The sequence below is a fragment of the Pseudovirgaria hyperparasitica genome (assembly GCF_010093815.1).
Source record: "Pseudovirgaria hyperparasitica strain CBS 121739 unplaced genomic scaffold EJ05scaffold_1, whole genome shotgun sequence".
In the NCBI taxonomy this organism is placed as follows: Eukaryota; Fungi; Ascomycota; class Dothideomycetes; order Acrospermales; family Acrospermaceae; genus Pseudovirgaria; species Pseudovirgaria hyperparasitica.
The window spans coordinates 2,152,909-2,168,117 of NW_022985549.1; the positions used below are offsets into that span (position 1 = coordinate 2,152,909).

At 50.0% G+C, this 15,209-nt stretch overlaps 6 protein-coding genes across 6 annotated transcripts; 5 read left to right on the top strand and 1 right to left on the bottom strand.

The window, feature by feature from the left end:
- The first annotated feature begins 53 nt into the window (after nt 1-53).
- On the top strand, nt 54-538 carry EJ05DRAFT_28003 (uncharacterized protein). Its single transcript, XM_033740437.1, has one exon. It carries the CDS (start codon nt 145-147, stop codon nt 424-426), a length of 282 nt encoding a protein of 93 aa, XP_033605617.1. The 5' UTR covers nt 54-144; the 3' UTR covers nt 427-538.
- Nucleotides 539-1,661: 1,123 nt separating this feature from the next.
- Nucleotides 1,662-3,875, top strand: EJ05DRAFT_447590 (uncharacterized protein). The gene is made up of 4 exons (XM_033742277.1): nt 1,662-2,161; nt 2,219-2,472; nt 2,529-2,603; nt 2,661-3,875. Exons 1-4 carry the CDS (start codon nt 1,677-1,679, stop codon nt 3,470-3,472), a joined length of 1,626 nt encoding a protein of 541 aa, XP_033605618.1. The 5' UTR covers nt 1,662-1,676; the 3' UTR covers nt 3,473-3,875.
- Nucleotides 3,876-4,153: 278 nt separating this feature from the next.
- On the top strand, nt 4,154-4,998 carry EJ05DRAFT_516607 (uncharacterized protein; the record flags this gene model as incomplete). Its single annotated transcript, XM_033748657.1, has 4 exons — nt 4,154-4,171; nt 4,214-4,410; nt 4,532-4,535; nt 4,812-4,998. The coding sequence occupies 4 exons, from the start codon at nt 4,154-4,156 to the stop codon at nt 4,965-4,967; spliced, it is 375 nt and encodes a 124-aa protein (XP_033605619.1). The 3' UTR covers nt 4,968-4,998.
- A 1,190-nt stretch (nt 4,999-6,188) lies between these two features.
- Nucleotides 6,189-7,002, bottom strand: EJ05DRAFT_28141 (ribosomal protein S17e). Its single transcript, XM_033740444.1, has 4 exons — nt 6,828-7,002; nt 6,650-6,775; nt 6,397-6,597; nt 6,189-6,341 (listed from the first exon to the last, which is right to left on the bottom strand). The coding sequence occupies exons 1-4, from the start codon at nt 6,846-6,848 to the stop codon at nt 6,246-6,248; spliced, it is 444 nt and encodes a 147-aa protein (XP_033605620.1). The 5' UTR covers nt 6,849-7,002; the 3' UTR covers nt 6,189-6,245.
- A 3,439-nt stretch (nt 7,003-10,441) lies between these two features.
- EJ05DRAFT_433570 (AAT family amino acid transporter) lies at nt 10,442-12,206 on the top strand (the record flags this gene model as incomplete). The annotated part of the gene is made up of 2 exons (XM_033741611.1): nt 10,442-11,088; nt 11,138-12,206. The coding sequence occupies 2 exons, from the start codon at nt 10,442-10,444 to the stop codon at nt 12,204-12,206; spliced, it is 1,716 nt and encodes a 571-aa protein (XP_033605621.1).
- A 1,604-nt stretch (nt 12,207-13,810) lies between these two features.
- Nucleotides 13,811-15,186, top strand: EJ05DRAFT_482001 (PLP-dependent transferase; the record flags this gene model as incomplete). The annotated part of the gene is made up of 3 exons (XM_033745131.1): nt 13,811-13,978; nt 14,051-14,182; nt 14,239-15,186. The coding sequence occupies 3 exons, from the start codon at nt 13,811-13,813 to the stop codon at nt 15,184-15,186; spliced, it is 1,248 nt and encodes a 415-aa protein (XP_033605622.1).
- Nucleotides 15,187-15,209: the final 23 nt, after the last annotated feature.

The following is a 15,209-nucleotide window of genomic DNA, read 5'->3' on the forward strand; positions in this document are numbered from 1 at the left end:
CGGACCCATCACCATGGTGGAGGCGGAGACATAAAAGGGAAAGGCGCCACCAATTAGCGCGCGCTCTGCGACAGAGCTTGGATACAAGTGCATATGCTCGGGGGCTGATTTCAGCCTCATTGAGTTTAGCCATGCTCCTTCGACATGGTCCCAAGTAAAAATACTGTTCGTCGCTTAGGCCGAGCACTGGTCGCCTTGTATCCTCTCTGCACGTTTACTATGTTCGTCCGCAGAAAGCCGTGCTGCACAGCCTTGCCCTTGCGGCCTTGCCCTTGCCCTTGGTCTTGGCCTCTGACCTCTGAGATCAGAATGTATCGGATGTCCAATCAGCCGCAACCTCGTGGCCGCCCTGCATGGCCGCAGTCGATGAAACTGCACGATGAAGCTTCTGATTTTTTGCTTTCTCATCACCTCATCTGTACCTGATTGAATATTGAATGCGTCACTGTCTCCTGACTGTCTCACGCTCGGAAAAGCCCTGGATTTGAATGTATTCTCATGTCAGCTCATCCATCATCCGCCTTATTGGTCATTGGTCGAGCTAGCGACTCTCAATTATTACTTCCTTGGTGCGACGCAACAACAGATCAAAGGAGGGACTAATTGATTCGCTGGCCGTGGAAGCACGAAGAAACGTTGTTGCTGCGAGTATGTTCGAACAAGGTGGCTACACTGACGGTTCAGGCGCAGCGGCGCCAAAAATTGTTTCTACAGCACTCACTTCGCTTAGCTTAACGTGTTCTAGACCCCTCGTGGAACTTCGTCCGACTCTATATAACTTACTTAACTGCATCGTTACCGCCACCGATCTACAATCTCATCTACTGTGCCGGTCTTGTCGATCAGAGGTGCCAAAATAATGCCTTTTACAGCCATATATCCGAACCGGAATCTGCTCTGATCAAACTGGTTTCCCCTTCCGGTAGGAAGCTCCATGGACTCGACCTCGAACTGCGACTGGTTTGAGCCTGAATCTGCTAATACCTAACATGGAAAGCTCTGGGTGTCACTGTGCTGTGGTCATTCGGCTTTTTTCCCCATCATCATTTCATAGTCATGCCGTCGAGTGAGAAGCTACTACTTGTCAGAATCTGCCGACTCAACAATGCTATATGGCAAGACAAAATAGATAGTGCTGCCAATCAGCGCTTCCACTGCGAAGCATGGACCGATCTTCGGACATTATACCTGTATCTATGGGGACATGACATTACACTTCGTATTCCTTCAGACAGAACTCCTTCGAAACGAGATGATGTCAAAGGCTAAGAGGGTGACAAAGTGACTGTGCCACAGAATACAACTATTCCCATTGGTCAAGCCACACCGATATTTCGATCCTTCGTCTCTTCCGTTTCAAAACATAGCGTACCCGCCCAAATCCGTTTCAAGTGTCATTATCAGTGACACACTAATAAATAATTATTGGGTCTATTATGCAGTACACACATGGCAGAAACATCAAGCTAAACAGGTAAGTCCTTGGAGGTGTAGTATCTGGCCTCATTGGTTATTCACCTGTATGATATATTATATATCCAATCGCTCTTCCTCCCCACCAGAGGATCAACACTCGCTTCATTCTATATCCACTAGTTTACTTTCGTTCATCTTTTCGTTTCTTCAATTCGTACTATTCGTCGTGCAGCTTCACGATGGAATTGGTCCTCCTGTCGATGCTGGCATTCGCCGGCATCTCCCAGGCCCACCTTGCAGCCTTCACAAAAGGAATGTATTGCCTGAATGGAAATAATCCTGCACACCCAGATCTGAACACCGACATTCCTGTTAGACCCCTATATGAACTCGAAAAAGCCGACTGGTGGTTCCAACACGATCGGAAATGCGACGCTGCACCGCCGCCGGCCGGCAACTTTCTCGAAATTCCAGCAAACGGACAGTTCACGGTCGAGATAGCAAAAAACCAGGCATTCACTTCACTGTCCTATGATGGGTCCAAGGCTGGTACTTGGCCCGATGGCGAGAACCATCCCGATAGCTATGGTCCATCGACCAAGGGGGAAGACTGTGTTGGAGGGAATGGTGGCTTCCTCCACGCACAGGACGAGCAGAGTGCTGCAGGTACTGCGTTTGCAATTAGTTATGGTCCACTCTCGGCTGTGACCATGGAGAACTTGGTCGTATTCACAACCAAGTACCAGTAAGTTTCTTCAGCGTGGTCGGTCACGCACCTGAACGGCTCTGATCCTCATTATAGCACACCTTGGCAACGTGTCACCACATACGAGGCACCGGATCTCCCAGCATGCCCGGAAGAAGGATGCACATGCGCATGGCTTTGGGTTCCTAAGGGGTGCGGTCAACCCAACATGTACATGCAGGGTCACAAGTGCAAAGTCACGGGTGCGAAACCCACGGCCAAGAAGCTTGCTGCAGCCAAACCTCCCGTCTACTGCGAGGGCGACGCGTCCAAGTGTGTGAAGGGCGCCAAGCAGATGATTGCGTGGAATCGTGGGTTTCCTACAACGAAGAAGAGATGACGCCCAGAAAACTAACACAAACAACAGAGAAGAGCGGCAACAACATCGAGACTGAGGAACATCGATCGCCCGGCTACAACGCCAACTGTGGCTGGACCGAAGGTAAGTCGTCTATTCCACACATGAAGAAGACGTATCCCATTCTAATTAACGCTCAAGGCGCCCAAACCGACATCTTCGAAACTGGAAACTCTGTAAACTCTACCTCGACTCCTCCTCCTCAGGGGAAACCTGGGTCTCCTTCAAAGCCAACCCCGACCTTCACAACCCTCACCAGGTCTCCGTCCAAGACGCCCTCGCCTCCAAGCGCGAATGGAAACTCCACCGCTCCTGTTCCGGGCGGCAACACTCCCCAGTCTCCATATGGCAACGCACCTCAATCTCCATACGGCGCCACTCCACCCTCACAGTCAAAGACCCCTGGTGCTCCCGGACCGGACAAGGGCGACACTTACAAGCCGCCATCCGACATGCCATCATCGCCTCCCAAAGCCGAGAACTCCACAACTCCAGAGCATGACACCAACAGCCCATCTGACGCACCCGTGACTCCGCACTGTGAGTCGCCCAGCACCCCAGAGATAAACCCAAACGCACCTCAGCCGCCATATAACAACACATCCCCTGACCAACCCGCCGGCAACACCCCTCAGTCTCCACAGTCGGAAACCCCAAGCAGCCCCGTGCCTGACTCCTCCGCTCCCACTCCCGCTCCCGCTCCCGCCCCTGAGACCCAGCCCAACACCCCTCAGCCTCCGGCGCAGGACACCCCATCATCCCCTCCCGCACCAGGCAGCCCCGACGCATCGACTCCCCCCCAACAATCGCCGCCGTCATACGAAGAATCACCCCAGCAGCCGCAGGAGGAGCAGCCGCCGGTCGACAAGCATGACGTGCCGAAGCCATCGCCCGACGTAGAGACGCCTTCGTCTGGGTACTACCGCTTTCACCGCCGAGGGGACCGCTTTTAGAAGGATAAGGCAAGGCAGATGTGCAGGGCCCTTAGTCTGTGTGACTTTGCTACGTCCCGTCCCATTGTGCGCTGGATGCGTGCAGAGTGCAGGATATCGTGTATTTTGACAAAACACGCCACACACTCGCAAACGCACACACACACACACACACGCAGTAATATATCTTCGCGCCATATTTGCTATCCCATGGGTAAGCTTTTGTTACATACATTCTTCCACTCCTTTGGTCTTCTTTACGACTACTACTACTAACTACTACACCCAACAACATTATTTTCTATACGGTATCATGTGTGCTCTGGGAGTTCTGTTTGCTGTGTGGTGTATGTATGTGTGTATGTGTGTTTGTGTGGGGTATATAAATGAAACTATGCAATATATACAACTATACGTGTTCGAGAGATGTGGATAGATTGTGTTTTATGATCGTGATGTATATATATATATGGATGTATATGTGTGACTTTCTGTGCGTGACTTTACATTTATATGTAAATTACGCTCCACTATAGTGTATATATACTATACAATACCAATTACAAGGACCCTCGCTCTTCCCTATATCCCTCCTCTGAATTATATACAGGACTAGACTACTAGAGATACTTATTCTATAGTTGTCTTTTATAGTTACCTTTTACCTTTCTACATTGTAGCTATATATTTATATATGTATATATGGCATATCTATCTACGGTAGCTATCTACTAAGTCTAAGACAAAGATAAATATATAAAGACAAAGCCTAAGATTAAGAAGGAGATTAAGAAGACCAATATTAAGATAAAGAAGAAGAAGAAGAAGAAGAAGAAGAAGAAGAAGAAGAAGGAGAAGAAGAAGAAGAAGGAGAAGAAGAAGAAGGAGAAGAAGAAGAAGAAGAAGAAGAAGAAGAAGAAGAAGAAGGAGAGAAGCCTAATTAGAGTGGCCGAGATAATGTAATAAGTACACAGGTAGATAGATAGATATATAGATAGGTAGAAGGATAGTTTATGTCTATATGTAATATGATGTAGTGTTTTAGGTTTAGTAATAATAGACTTAATAGACTTAGGATAGGATGGTAGGTACTATGTATTTATCTATCTATTTACTTATTTATATATTGATTTATGTCTTTACCTACCGATTACTCACGTCTATATTACCTACCTACCTACCTACCTACTATTTATTATTTCCCTTTCATATACCTATTTATAGTACTATAATATCTATCTATCTATATATATATATATACCCGGAGAGGGGAGGGTTACATATAGCTTGATCCTTCTAGAACTTAGTCCTAAGTCCATATTTAGAATATATATATAGAGAGAGAGAGATCTATATATAGTATATATTCTATATAAGAGAAGAGAGAAGAGAAGAGAGAAGAGAAGAGAAGAGAGAAGAGAGAAGAGAAGAGAAGAGAGAAGAGAAGAGAGAAGAGAAGAGAGAGAAGAGAAGAGAGGAGAAGAGAGGTGTAGTTAGTATTAAGAAGATATGTTAGACGGGCAGATGGTACGTAAATATATAACATAGAAGTAGAAAATAACATTTAGAGCTAAATGCCTAATTCCATACGGATAAGGTTAGGTTCGGCTCGCCATAGTGAGATAGGATTAGATAGAGTCCGTATATCATCTAAAATAGAGGCAGAGCAAGAGAGAGAGGGATGAGATGACAGCAACATGGCACACAAATCGGCGTGAGCGTCACATAGGAAGATTCCCCTTTATGCCACACGATGGTTTCGCCCAGGTAGCTCAACGACCTGGATGTTTACTCTAGAAGCATGCATTCATGCTGTTCCACAAAACCGAAAATAGAGCCTCAGGGGTATATGAAAGAAGCCTGCCGGGAAGGTAGCTAATATGCATGGCACACACCTCGCGACCTTCCGCGGCAAATATATTGCGCGTTTGCCGGCCGGATAAGAACGGATTTGGAAGCATGTTTCATGCTATTTTGAGTATGGAAATTGAATGCTACGTATATATATATATAATAGGGCTTGGGCCAGGTCAACGGAAACGTCCGGGGCGACTAACGATGGGACCTCTATGATACACTCTTTCGCTGCTCTCGAGTGCCTCGAGGGCACTATGTCCGTGTCGCTGGCATTAATGAGGACAATACTACGACGACTATGGACATGTGGCACTGGACCGGCGTAAGAGGTGTGATCTACTGGAGCGGCCACCAGCAGCTGTTGGCAACTGTTCGAGTAGGAAGGGGTTGTTGCTTCGTGTAGAAGCCTACATTCTACTCTGGGCTAGCAGTAACTTGCCCCTTTATATGGAATTATTCATGTGTAATTCATGTATAGTTTTCGGTGTGGTTCTTCACGTGAGAAACAGACGTCAAGCATGTTTGAAATCATGAATGGGCATGTCCGCTAAAATAACACGCGAATGAGCGGTATAAGCCTGCTGTGTGACCAGAGAGTCACCTTGTGGTTTGTCAGTAATGAGGCCGATGGTCTACGGTTCGTATGTTCTACGCGTGATTTTGTACTTTTGTTCAAAGCAGTGGACCTGATGCTACGCCGTTGTCGTCACAGAGTGCATGAGTCGCTTTTGAGTCAATACGAAGAGAGGGGAAGAAAAAGGATGATGGCAATCAAGCCTCGCCCACAGTCAAACTGCAGGCTCAGCGACACCTTGAGGGGATGACAACTCTTTATTCGCCTATTTGAAAGCTCCAGTGACAACAATAGTCTCTGATGTAAACCCAACCGTTATAGTCATCACATGCAATCCGTCCCAACCATACGAAAGAACACCTTTTACTGGCCTGGGCGGCGGTCGTTGAAGCGGCGGGGTCCGCGTTCGGTCTGTTGTTGCTGCGATACGGCAACGACGTTGACGGGGATAGAGTCGAACTGTGCACCGTGATTAGCAGGTCGAAGGCGACACTATAGAACACCGGAAACTTACGCCCATGCTCTTGAGGAGGTCCTTTGTCTCCTGGTCAACATCAAGTTGACCGCTCTCGCTGTTTTGCGTGAAGTCAAGCGCGGAGATCTCTGGCACGTATTGATCCTTTCGCTCACGCTCCTCTTCTTGCAGCTTGAAGGAGATACCACGGACCGGTCCTCGCTGAATACGCTTCATTAAATGTGTGGTGTAGCCAGCGATCTGATGGTCTCATTAGAAAATTTTCGGTCTTCTGAATTGCAAAGCGGCGAACCTTGTTGCGCAGACGCTTGCTGGCAATGATAGCGATCTCATCGCAAATCCTCTTGTTAGTCTCAAAGTCGAGGGAGAGCTTTGGGTAGTATCGCTCGATGATGACCTTGGCGGACTTCTTCACGGTCTGTACAATTGGTTAAAATTGATATCTCTCATGAAGCACGAGTCTGGCATACCTTGGTACGAACGCGACCCATTTTGGCGGTGTTATCGAGGTTGTCGGAATTGTGGTAGCTGACGATACTACTGAGGTTTGCAGATTCCGTGTGTGTAGTGCGCTGCCAAGCATTAGGCGAGAGCTCAGCGTGTCACGTGTACACCTTCTTCCTCTCTTGTGGGAGTTCAGGCTTCAAAAGGTCCGGTAACACTAGTCAGATGACTAGGACTAGTCATTTTGGCTGAGTGGTTACGACACTCTCAACAGCGCTGTCTATCTGTCAGTGATCAATATACAATATACAATATACCACGTTTCGGCGAGTACCACTATCGGCTAGTCTTCTGGCTTGCTTTACAACTAAAGCATCGCGTCGCTGCATGCTAGATTCGCCTTATGAAATTGCAATCTGTGAGCATGTTGTTCAATTTATCTGTGCGAGCAACATACCCCGAACTCTGTACTACTCCAAGGATTCGCCCGACTTGAGGAGGTCAAGCAGTGCCGGTGATAGGGTCGCAGCGCTACAAAGCTGCCAAACCTGCACGAGTGAAAAGCACCCCCCAACTTGGATGGAACTGCCCATCCGCTCATACCTAAATTCCACGTCTACAAGATACTCACATCTATGACAGTCCTGGTCGCAAGCGATCGTCGGATTCCAGCTCACATTTTTATGCATCACAGCATTCCAAGGAGTCACTGAGATGAGGTACAGCATCGCGATCTGCGAGACATGACCGGATCTATCCCAGCCTGTGGCACCTGGCTTGGGTATATCTGACGAAGCGTAAATTGGATCAATAGAACTGATATTTCATAGATGCAATCTTTAAGTAACGATTCGCAGCTCTTGTTTATTTGCAATTAGCAGACGTCCTTGGACATTGTCGCCAAGTCGCGTCTTTCGGACATGTTTCCCCATTTGTCGACGAGACGCTCGACGGCCGCGAGTGCCATCCAGTGGTTGCCAGTACATCAGACCTTGGTAAAAAGAGGAAAGGTTTAATGCTCCAGGGTTAGACGAAGCACCTTGCATAACTATGACAGTCAGAAACACCTCTTCGAACTTTGCACATGAGGCCAGGCTCGTTGCGGCGTGCAAAGAACACTTCAGCCTGCACGACCCCATGTATGTGACTAGGAACAGCTAGTTGTTCCGTGGGTTCGGAATGGCTTTCTGCCCAGCCCTGCTCAAGACTTCAAATCATCCACCTGGATCGAACGTAGGAACAGGATGTCCGGACTTCCTCATGACCACACTGTATCAGGAACACGCCGCTGGCATTCTTGAGCCGAGACAAGACAGCCAGGTGACGAGGCTAATCATCGCTGCCGATGTAGACTGTTTACGCCCCTGAGGCACTGAGGTAGAGCCGCCTTCCCAGCAGGGCTGCAGCTATTCCCCAAAACCGTCCTGGCGGCGTGATACGGCTTTCGCTTAGACGGTAGTGACCTTCCACGCTGTTTCTAGAAGCTCATCAAGACTACGGGAGACAAACCCTTGACCCATGCCACTCATCAGGCTTGGAAGTGGATGCTATGGGTGACAGAGCCGCATTTAGTATCCCTTGCAAGTTGAGATCCGGGGACAAGCTCTAGGAAGGCGAAGGTGAAATTCGACGTTCAGAGGATATCTCAGCAAGATGATAACAAAGCCCTCTCGTGAAACGAGGTCGAGATGGAACTATGAAACGCTGTTCATAGGGCGGCACATCATAACATCGCCCGCGGTAGTCGTTCATATCACGGCCCCAAGGCTATTTGCGTACCGTGTTCGTATCAGAGCCTCGTCATTAGAGGTCCGAGACACTCATTGACGCAGAGTTGTCCACAAAAGATACACATTGACCAGCCTTAACATGAAGGCTTCACGACAATTTCACTAGCTTACAACATTGAACATGTCACCATGCGGGTCCTAAGGCACATGGCTCGTCCACACCAGGAGCAGATGGGGCAAGACCGCGTTACGAATTGCCACGCACAGAGTGTCTGCTGGGTCGTGCATGTCGTAGAGCTTCGACACCTCGAAACAGCTAATTATACAGAAGATAAGAAAAACACAGGACAGTGATGAGTGTGATGAGGCAGACTTCGCCACATGGATTTGCGCGCGCAATTAAGACTCCCTCCAATTAGTCAAGGGATCAAACGCTTCAGCTGTCAGCCTGCTGCGTGGCGTGGCACAATATGTTTGCTTGGTGGATACAACATGCATGCGCCATGACACGGGACATGGCCCGATACATGAAGTGGTGGAAGGCCTTTGGGTTGCTGTTGATCGGCCTAAAGCAAACGAGATATCAGTATCCCGAGCCGCAGACGAGGCAGTAGTGTGAAAGCCATCACCGAGATGCTAATACTACCTTAAGCCAAGTCTCGCTTTGAAGATAATACTTCCATCGCATCTAGAAAGGCTGGGCAGGTGGCACGTCTCGGCGTAGGATTGGGAGCACAGGTGGGGGCGTTTGGTGGTAGCCCGGGCCAGTCGCAACGTGATTGCGCTCCTATCAGCCACTCCAGTCACTCGTCACTCAACTCCACTCACCTTACATCAACATCAGACCCTTCTTCGCGGCACTGCATCTCTGCGCTTTTCCGACGTCGCGCGTCCCGAAGGCACATGGACAGGGGGCAGGGAACCAGACTGAGATGGGCCTCCCTAACTTCCCAAACGTATCCACCCGCTCTGCTTGGCCTGATAACTGCGGTTGCCGTGTATGGTTGTGCCCTCGCAGCCAACATCAGCCAATGCCATGGCTCATTAGCAGCGATTCCTCCAACAGGGCTGGCCTGCTCTTTTCCAGGGCAATATAAGTGGACCAGAGAGGCTGATCGGTTTGCCGCCACGGCTGGTGGAATTCTCATCAGAGCAAGCTTGAGAGTTTCGTAAGGTCCTCTCGAAAGCATGAAAGTCTGGCTTGATCAGGCAAGCGGGATGATGATAGAGAGAAGACTGAGAATGGGTAATGGAACGACGAGCAAACGAGCAAACGAGCCACCCCGGACAATGAAAGCTGGGCGACGCGACTAGGCTATCTTGAGGCTCCGCCCAGACACGGCCAAGGCAGATACAGGAAGCCGTGATTCGACAGATGTCCTATGTTGCGCTGCTAACGGGCCTTCCAAGACTCCTAAGACACTCCAGATACGACCACACTGTCGTCGAGCCGGCTCCACAGCGCCAGTGCTTGTCTTCCTAGCGCGCGAACGACATCACCTACTGCCATCTCGTCCGAGCCATTCAATACTCCTCGCTGGGGCCGACGGTTGGATCTAGGTTCTTGGCTTCATCCCACACGGCCAGTCGACGCCCAGCTGCCTATTACGACTTCTAGTAGGTCTTGACACGGACCCTTTGATGCAAGTCGCGTGCCGATAACGAGTTGTGGGGTGGAACACTCTTTGGCCCTTCGATTCGATAGGAATATAATAATGCACCCCATCGCCCTTCCACAGCATGCGTCCAACTGAAGATCCGTTTGTTGCAGTTGGCTGTTGGGCCCTTTACCGTGTTCCTCCTCGCAGGTAGCATTTTACCTGGCTTCGGTACCTTTCACCTACCTCTATTCCACCCTCAAACACTCAATACGTCCTCTCCGGACAAGCTATAGGGTCACACACGCCACCATGAGCAAAGACATCGAGAAGACGAGCGCTGAAATAGCCCCGTCACCAACATATGAGTATGGATCCTCGGATGAACCTAAAGGCACCGCTTGGGGAAACTTCAGAGATAGTTTCAAGCGCCAGCCTGGTGTGTCGACAGCAGATGGACCAGAAGATCCAGCCCAGCTCTCCCGCCGTCTGAAGGGCCGCCACCTCCAGATGATTGCCATTGGAGGCTCGATTGGTACAGGTCTCTTCATCGGTTCGGGTTCCGCTCTCGCAAAGGGTGGTCCCGCGTCACTCGTTCTCGCCTTCGGTCTCATTGGAATCATGTTGTACTGTACCGTCCATGCACTGGGCGAGATGGCCGTCATGTACCCTGTCTCTGGTTCTTTCGCTACCTTCTCGAGCCGATTCATTGATCCTGCGTGGGGTTTCGCCATGGGTTGGAATTATGCGATGCAGTGGCTCATTGTGCTCCCGCTCGAAATCATTGCGGCGGCCATCACATTAACCTACTGGGAAGGTGCGAGAGATGTCAACTCTGCTGCTTGGTCCACCATCTTCTTCGTGTTGATTGTTGCAATCAACTTGTTCGGAGTCAAGGGCTACGGTGAAGCAGAGTTTGTCTTCTCGCTCATCAAAGTTATTGCTGTCATCGGTTTCATGTAAGATTTTTGAATTGGAGCATTGACACTGTCGCTAATCTTCTTGCAGCATCCTCGGCATATGCATCAACGTCGGCGCCAGCCCGACCGGCGAAGTTATTGGTGACAAGTACTGGAGCGACCCGGGCGCGTTCAATAATGGGTTCAAGGGGCTTTGCAGTGTCTTCGTTACTGCGGCGTTCGCATTCGCAGGTACCGAACTCGTCGGTCTAGCCGCCGCGGAGACCCAAAACCCCAGAAGGATGCTTCCTACAGCGATCAAGCAGGTGTTCTGGAGAATTACTCTCTTCTACATTGTCTCGCTTGTAATTGTTGGCTGCCTGGTCCCCTACACCGAACCTGAACTTCTTAATGGATCCAGCAGCGTCGACATCACAGCATCACCCTTCGTTATTGCCATCTCGAACGCTTCGATCCCTGTCCTCCCATCGATATTCAACGTTGTTATCATGATTGCCGTGCTTTCGGTGGGCAACTCGTCCATCTACGGATCGTCGCGTGTGCTAGCTGGTATGGCTGAGCGCGGACAGGCGCCCAAGATACTTGCCTATATTGATCGCTCTGGTCGGCCCCTTGTGTCTATCCTCGTCGCGTCTGCGTTTGGACTTCTGTACCTGATTGTCGCAGCCGGTGATCAGGCTCGTAGCGACGCGTTCAACTGGATGCTTGCACTTTCTGGTCTATCGTCCATTTTCACGTGGGGATCCATCTGTCTTGCGCACATCCGATTCAGGTCTGCGTGGAAGAAGCAGGGACACAGTCTCGACGAGCTCGCATTCAGGAGTCAGCCTGGTGTTATTGGCTCTTGGGTAGGATTTATCTTCAACTGCCTCGTCCTGATCGCGCAGTTCTGGACTGGATTTGCTCCGGTTGGCTACGGCGAGCTCACTGCCAACGAACGAGTCATCAGCTTCTTCCAGGCATATCTCAGCGCACCCATCATCGTCGTGACGTACGTGGTGTACAAGATCATCTACAAGACACCGATCATGCGATCGCATACAATCGATCTCCAGACCGGACGTCGCGAGCTCGACCTGCAACACCTGATTGAGGAGGAGCAGGCGGAGAAGCGGGCATGGCCTATGTGGAAGAAGGTGTACAAGTTCTTTTGCTAGACGAAAAGTCGCGCTGGGGAGTTTACGATACCACGGGAAGGCAGGCGTTGCGTTGTGTTGCGTAGCATACCCTTTTGAATGAAGTCTGATGTTTTGACAAGTAGCATTTGCATGGATAGAAGCACGTCTAATAATGATATGGTTCCATGTACTCCATCCAATCCACGTCGATGCTGAGCACCCGCGGACCAGCCCAGTGAATGATTAATTACTGCCCGTCTGTGCTTTCAGCCAATTATCAACAGAACGCGCTGATTTAGGTCTAGCGTGACGGCGATCGCCATGGTGGCCACAACAATACCGCTTGCCACTAGCGGACGAGGACTAATGCACCCCGCAAAATCCGTCGAAGCCATACGTGCAGAGATCGGATGGGTCTATCAGTACTACTATTGTATTGTTGCAGTGTCGACCTCTGTGACACAGAATGGCAGTATTAGCAGCATATTAATTTCCGGTGGTGGTGGTGGTGGTGTTGGTAGTGGTGAAGAGTCAGGCAAGTATCAGGCAGCTGGACGGAGAGAAAGAAGCCTCGGCTGGAGCAGGAGTGATAATCGGATCAAGGACTAGGTAATTAAAAGGAGGCGGTAATGAAGATTCAGATGATGGAATGACTATCTAGATCCAGATGAACGACGCGACTCATATTACGTTAATTGCTTGCTTGTGCTATTAAGTTAATACTACTGACTGACACTCTATCGCGACCTCGGCAAAATGCTCACATGGCCTGGCGAGGGTTGCCGACGATGACTTCTTATGATGAGACTGCTGCTTCTCGCACTTCTTTGTATCTCTATTGTATTAGTATATACTATTCTATATACACCTTCTGGCTATCCACAACCTGTCTACAACCGATTACCTACGTCGTCGTCCCTATTACATACAGCACACAAGGATCTGGCCAATACAGCGCCGCCCGTTTCTAAGCTGCCCACCCACGCCTGAGTGTGTGTCAACTACCAACGTTCAACCCCGCCCCCAGCTTGTCATTCCATTTTCCCCCCGCAGCAGCAGCAGCCAACAACGGCCCTGAGCGTGTGTTGTTCTATTATCATTAGTTGGTGTATACAGATATCTGTCTAAATTTCCTATTTACGATCTGATATCTAGAAGGTCCGCGTCGCAGACAGAGTATATAGAGTCTTGGTGTCGGCGACTCTTTTTGCCAGCACACACGCATCAGTCCTCAACTTTGGACACAGCATCAATCTCATCCACAGACGTCGTCCTCGAGCCGACGCAAAGGAGTAAGCCATTGAATTTGAGTCATTTTGTCCCTTGACCCCTGGCTGCCCAACCGGTGCAAGCCATTCTTACAGCTATTCTTACGGGAATAGTCAGTTGAAACGGTCGCTGAGTTGACGTAATTAGCTCTGCAGCGTGCAGCTCAACTGCAGGAACCACTCCACTGCTCAAACTGTCTTCAGGAATTCATACCTCAGGCCACGAGAGCTGCTAAGAGCGGTGAACAGAGCTCCCCGAAGTTCCAGCTGTGCCAATATTCCCAAGCCATGTCTTCTTCCTCTTCTTCCTCATCCCAATCACTCCAATCTTCACACCAACGACTCGGTCAATTATCCAGTCATCTCTCAAACAAGATGGCCTCCGCATTCACCGCAGATATCGTTCCCCAAGCTCCAGAGGACCCGCTCTTCGGTCTGATGGCTGCTTACCGCAAGGACACGTTTGCGCAGAAGGTCGATCTGGGCATTGGTGCTTACCGTGATGATAATGCTAAGCCCTGGGTGTTGCCAGTAGTAAAGAAGGTCAGTCTGCTCTTTTACCATGCCTGGCTTCTATCCGTCGTCGTCACGGAGCCCTTGCTAATGTCAAGCCAGGCCGACAAAATCATTGCTGACGATCCGGACCTCAACCACGAATACCTTCCTATTGCTGGTCTCCAACAGTTCACAAGTGCCTCTCAGAGGCTAAGTCTCGGTGCAGACAGCCCAGCGATCAAAGAAGGACGAGTAAGGCCATTGTGCATCGTACTATTACTACAACAACTGAAAATAATCGTCCACAGGTTGCATCACTCCAGACCATTTCAGGCACTGGTGCTGTCCACCTCGGCGCCCTCTTCCTCTCCAAATTCTACAAGTACTCTGGTCAGACACCTACCGGATACTTTTCGAATCCAACATGGGCTAATCATGGCCAAATCTTCGACACCGCCCGTCTCTCACACAAGACATATCGCTACTTCTCGCCAACGACAAAGGGTCTCGACTTCGAGGGCATGATGTCTGACATTAAGGCTACCCCAGAAGGAAGCATCATTCTGCTTCATGCCTGTGCACATAACCCCACTGGTGTTGATCCAACACAAGAGCAATGGAAACAGATCGCACAAGTCATGGCGCAGAGGCGGCAATTCCCCTTCTTCGACACTGCATACCAAGGCTTTGCATCTGGCGACTTGAACAAAGACGCTTGGGCCATCCGCTATTTCATTGCACAGGGCTTCGAGCTTTGCATCGCACAGTCATACGCCAAGAACTTTGGTCTCTATGGTGAGCGCGCTGGCTGCTTCCACTTCGTGACAGCCCCCGGATCCGATGCACAGAGCACAATTACTCGCATCGCCTCCCAGCTGGCCATCCTGCAGAGATCTGAGATCTCGAACCCGCCCGCGTATGGCGCACGCATTGCGTCGTTGGTGCTCAACACTCCAGAGCTCTTTGCCGAGTGGGAGGCTAATCTGCGGACCATGAGTGGACGCATCATCGAAATGCGCACCCAGCTTCGCGCCAAGCTCGAGCAGCTCGGCACGCCAGGCACGTGGAACCACATCACCGACCAGATCGGCATGTTTAGCTTCACAGGTCTATCAGAAAAACAGGTGCTGAAGATCCGGGAAGACGCACATGTCTATATGACGAAGAACGGGCGTATCAGCATGGCCGGCCTAAATTCGCATAACATTGACTATTTTGCAAAGGCCGTCGACAAGGTCGTCAGAGAGACTCAGTAGTTCAACGCTATGATCAGATGTGA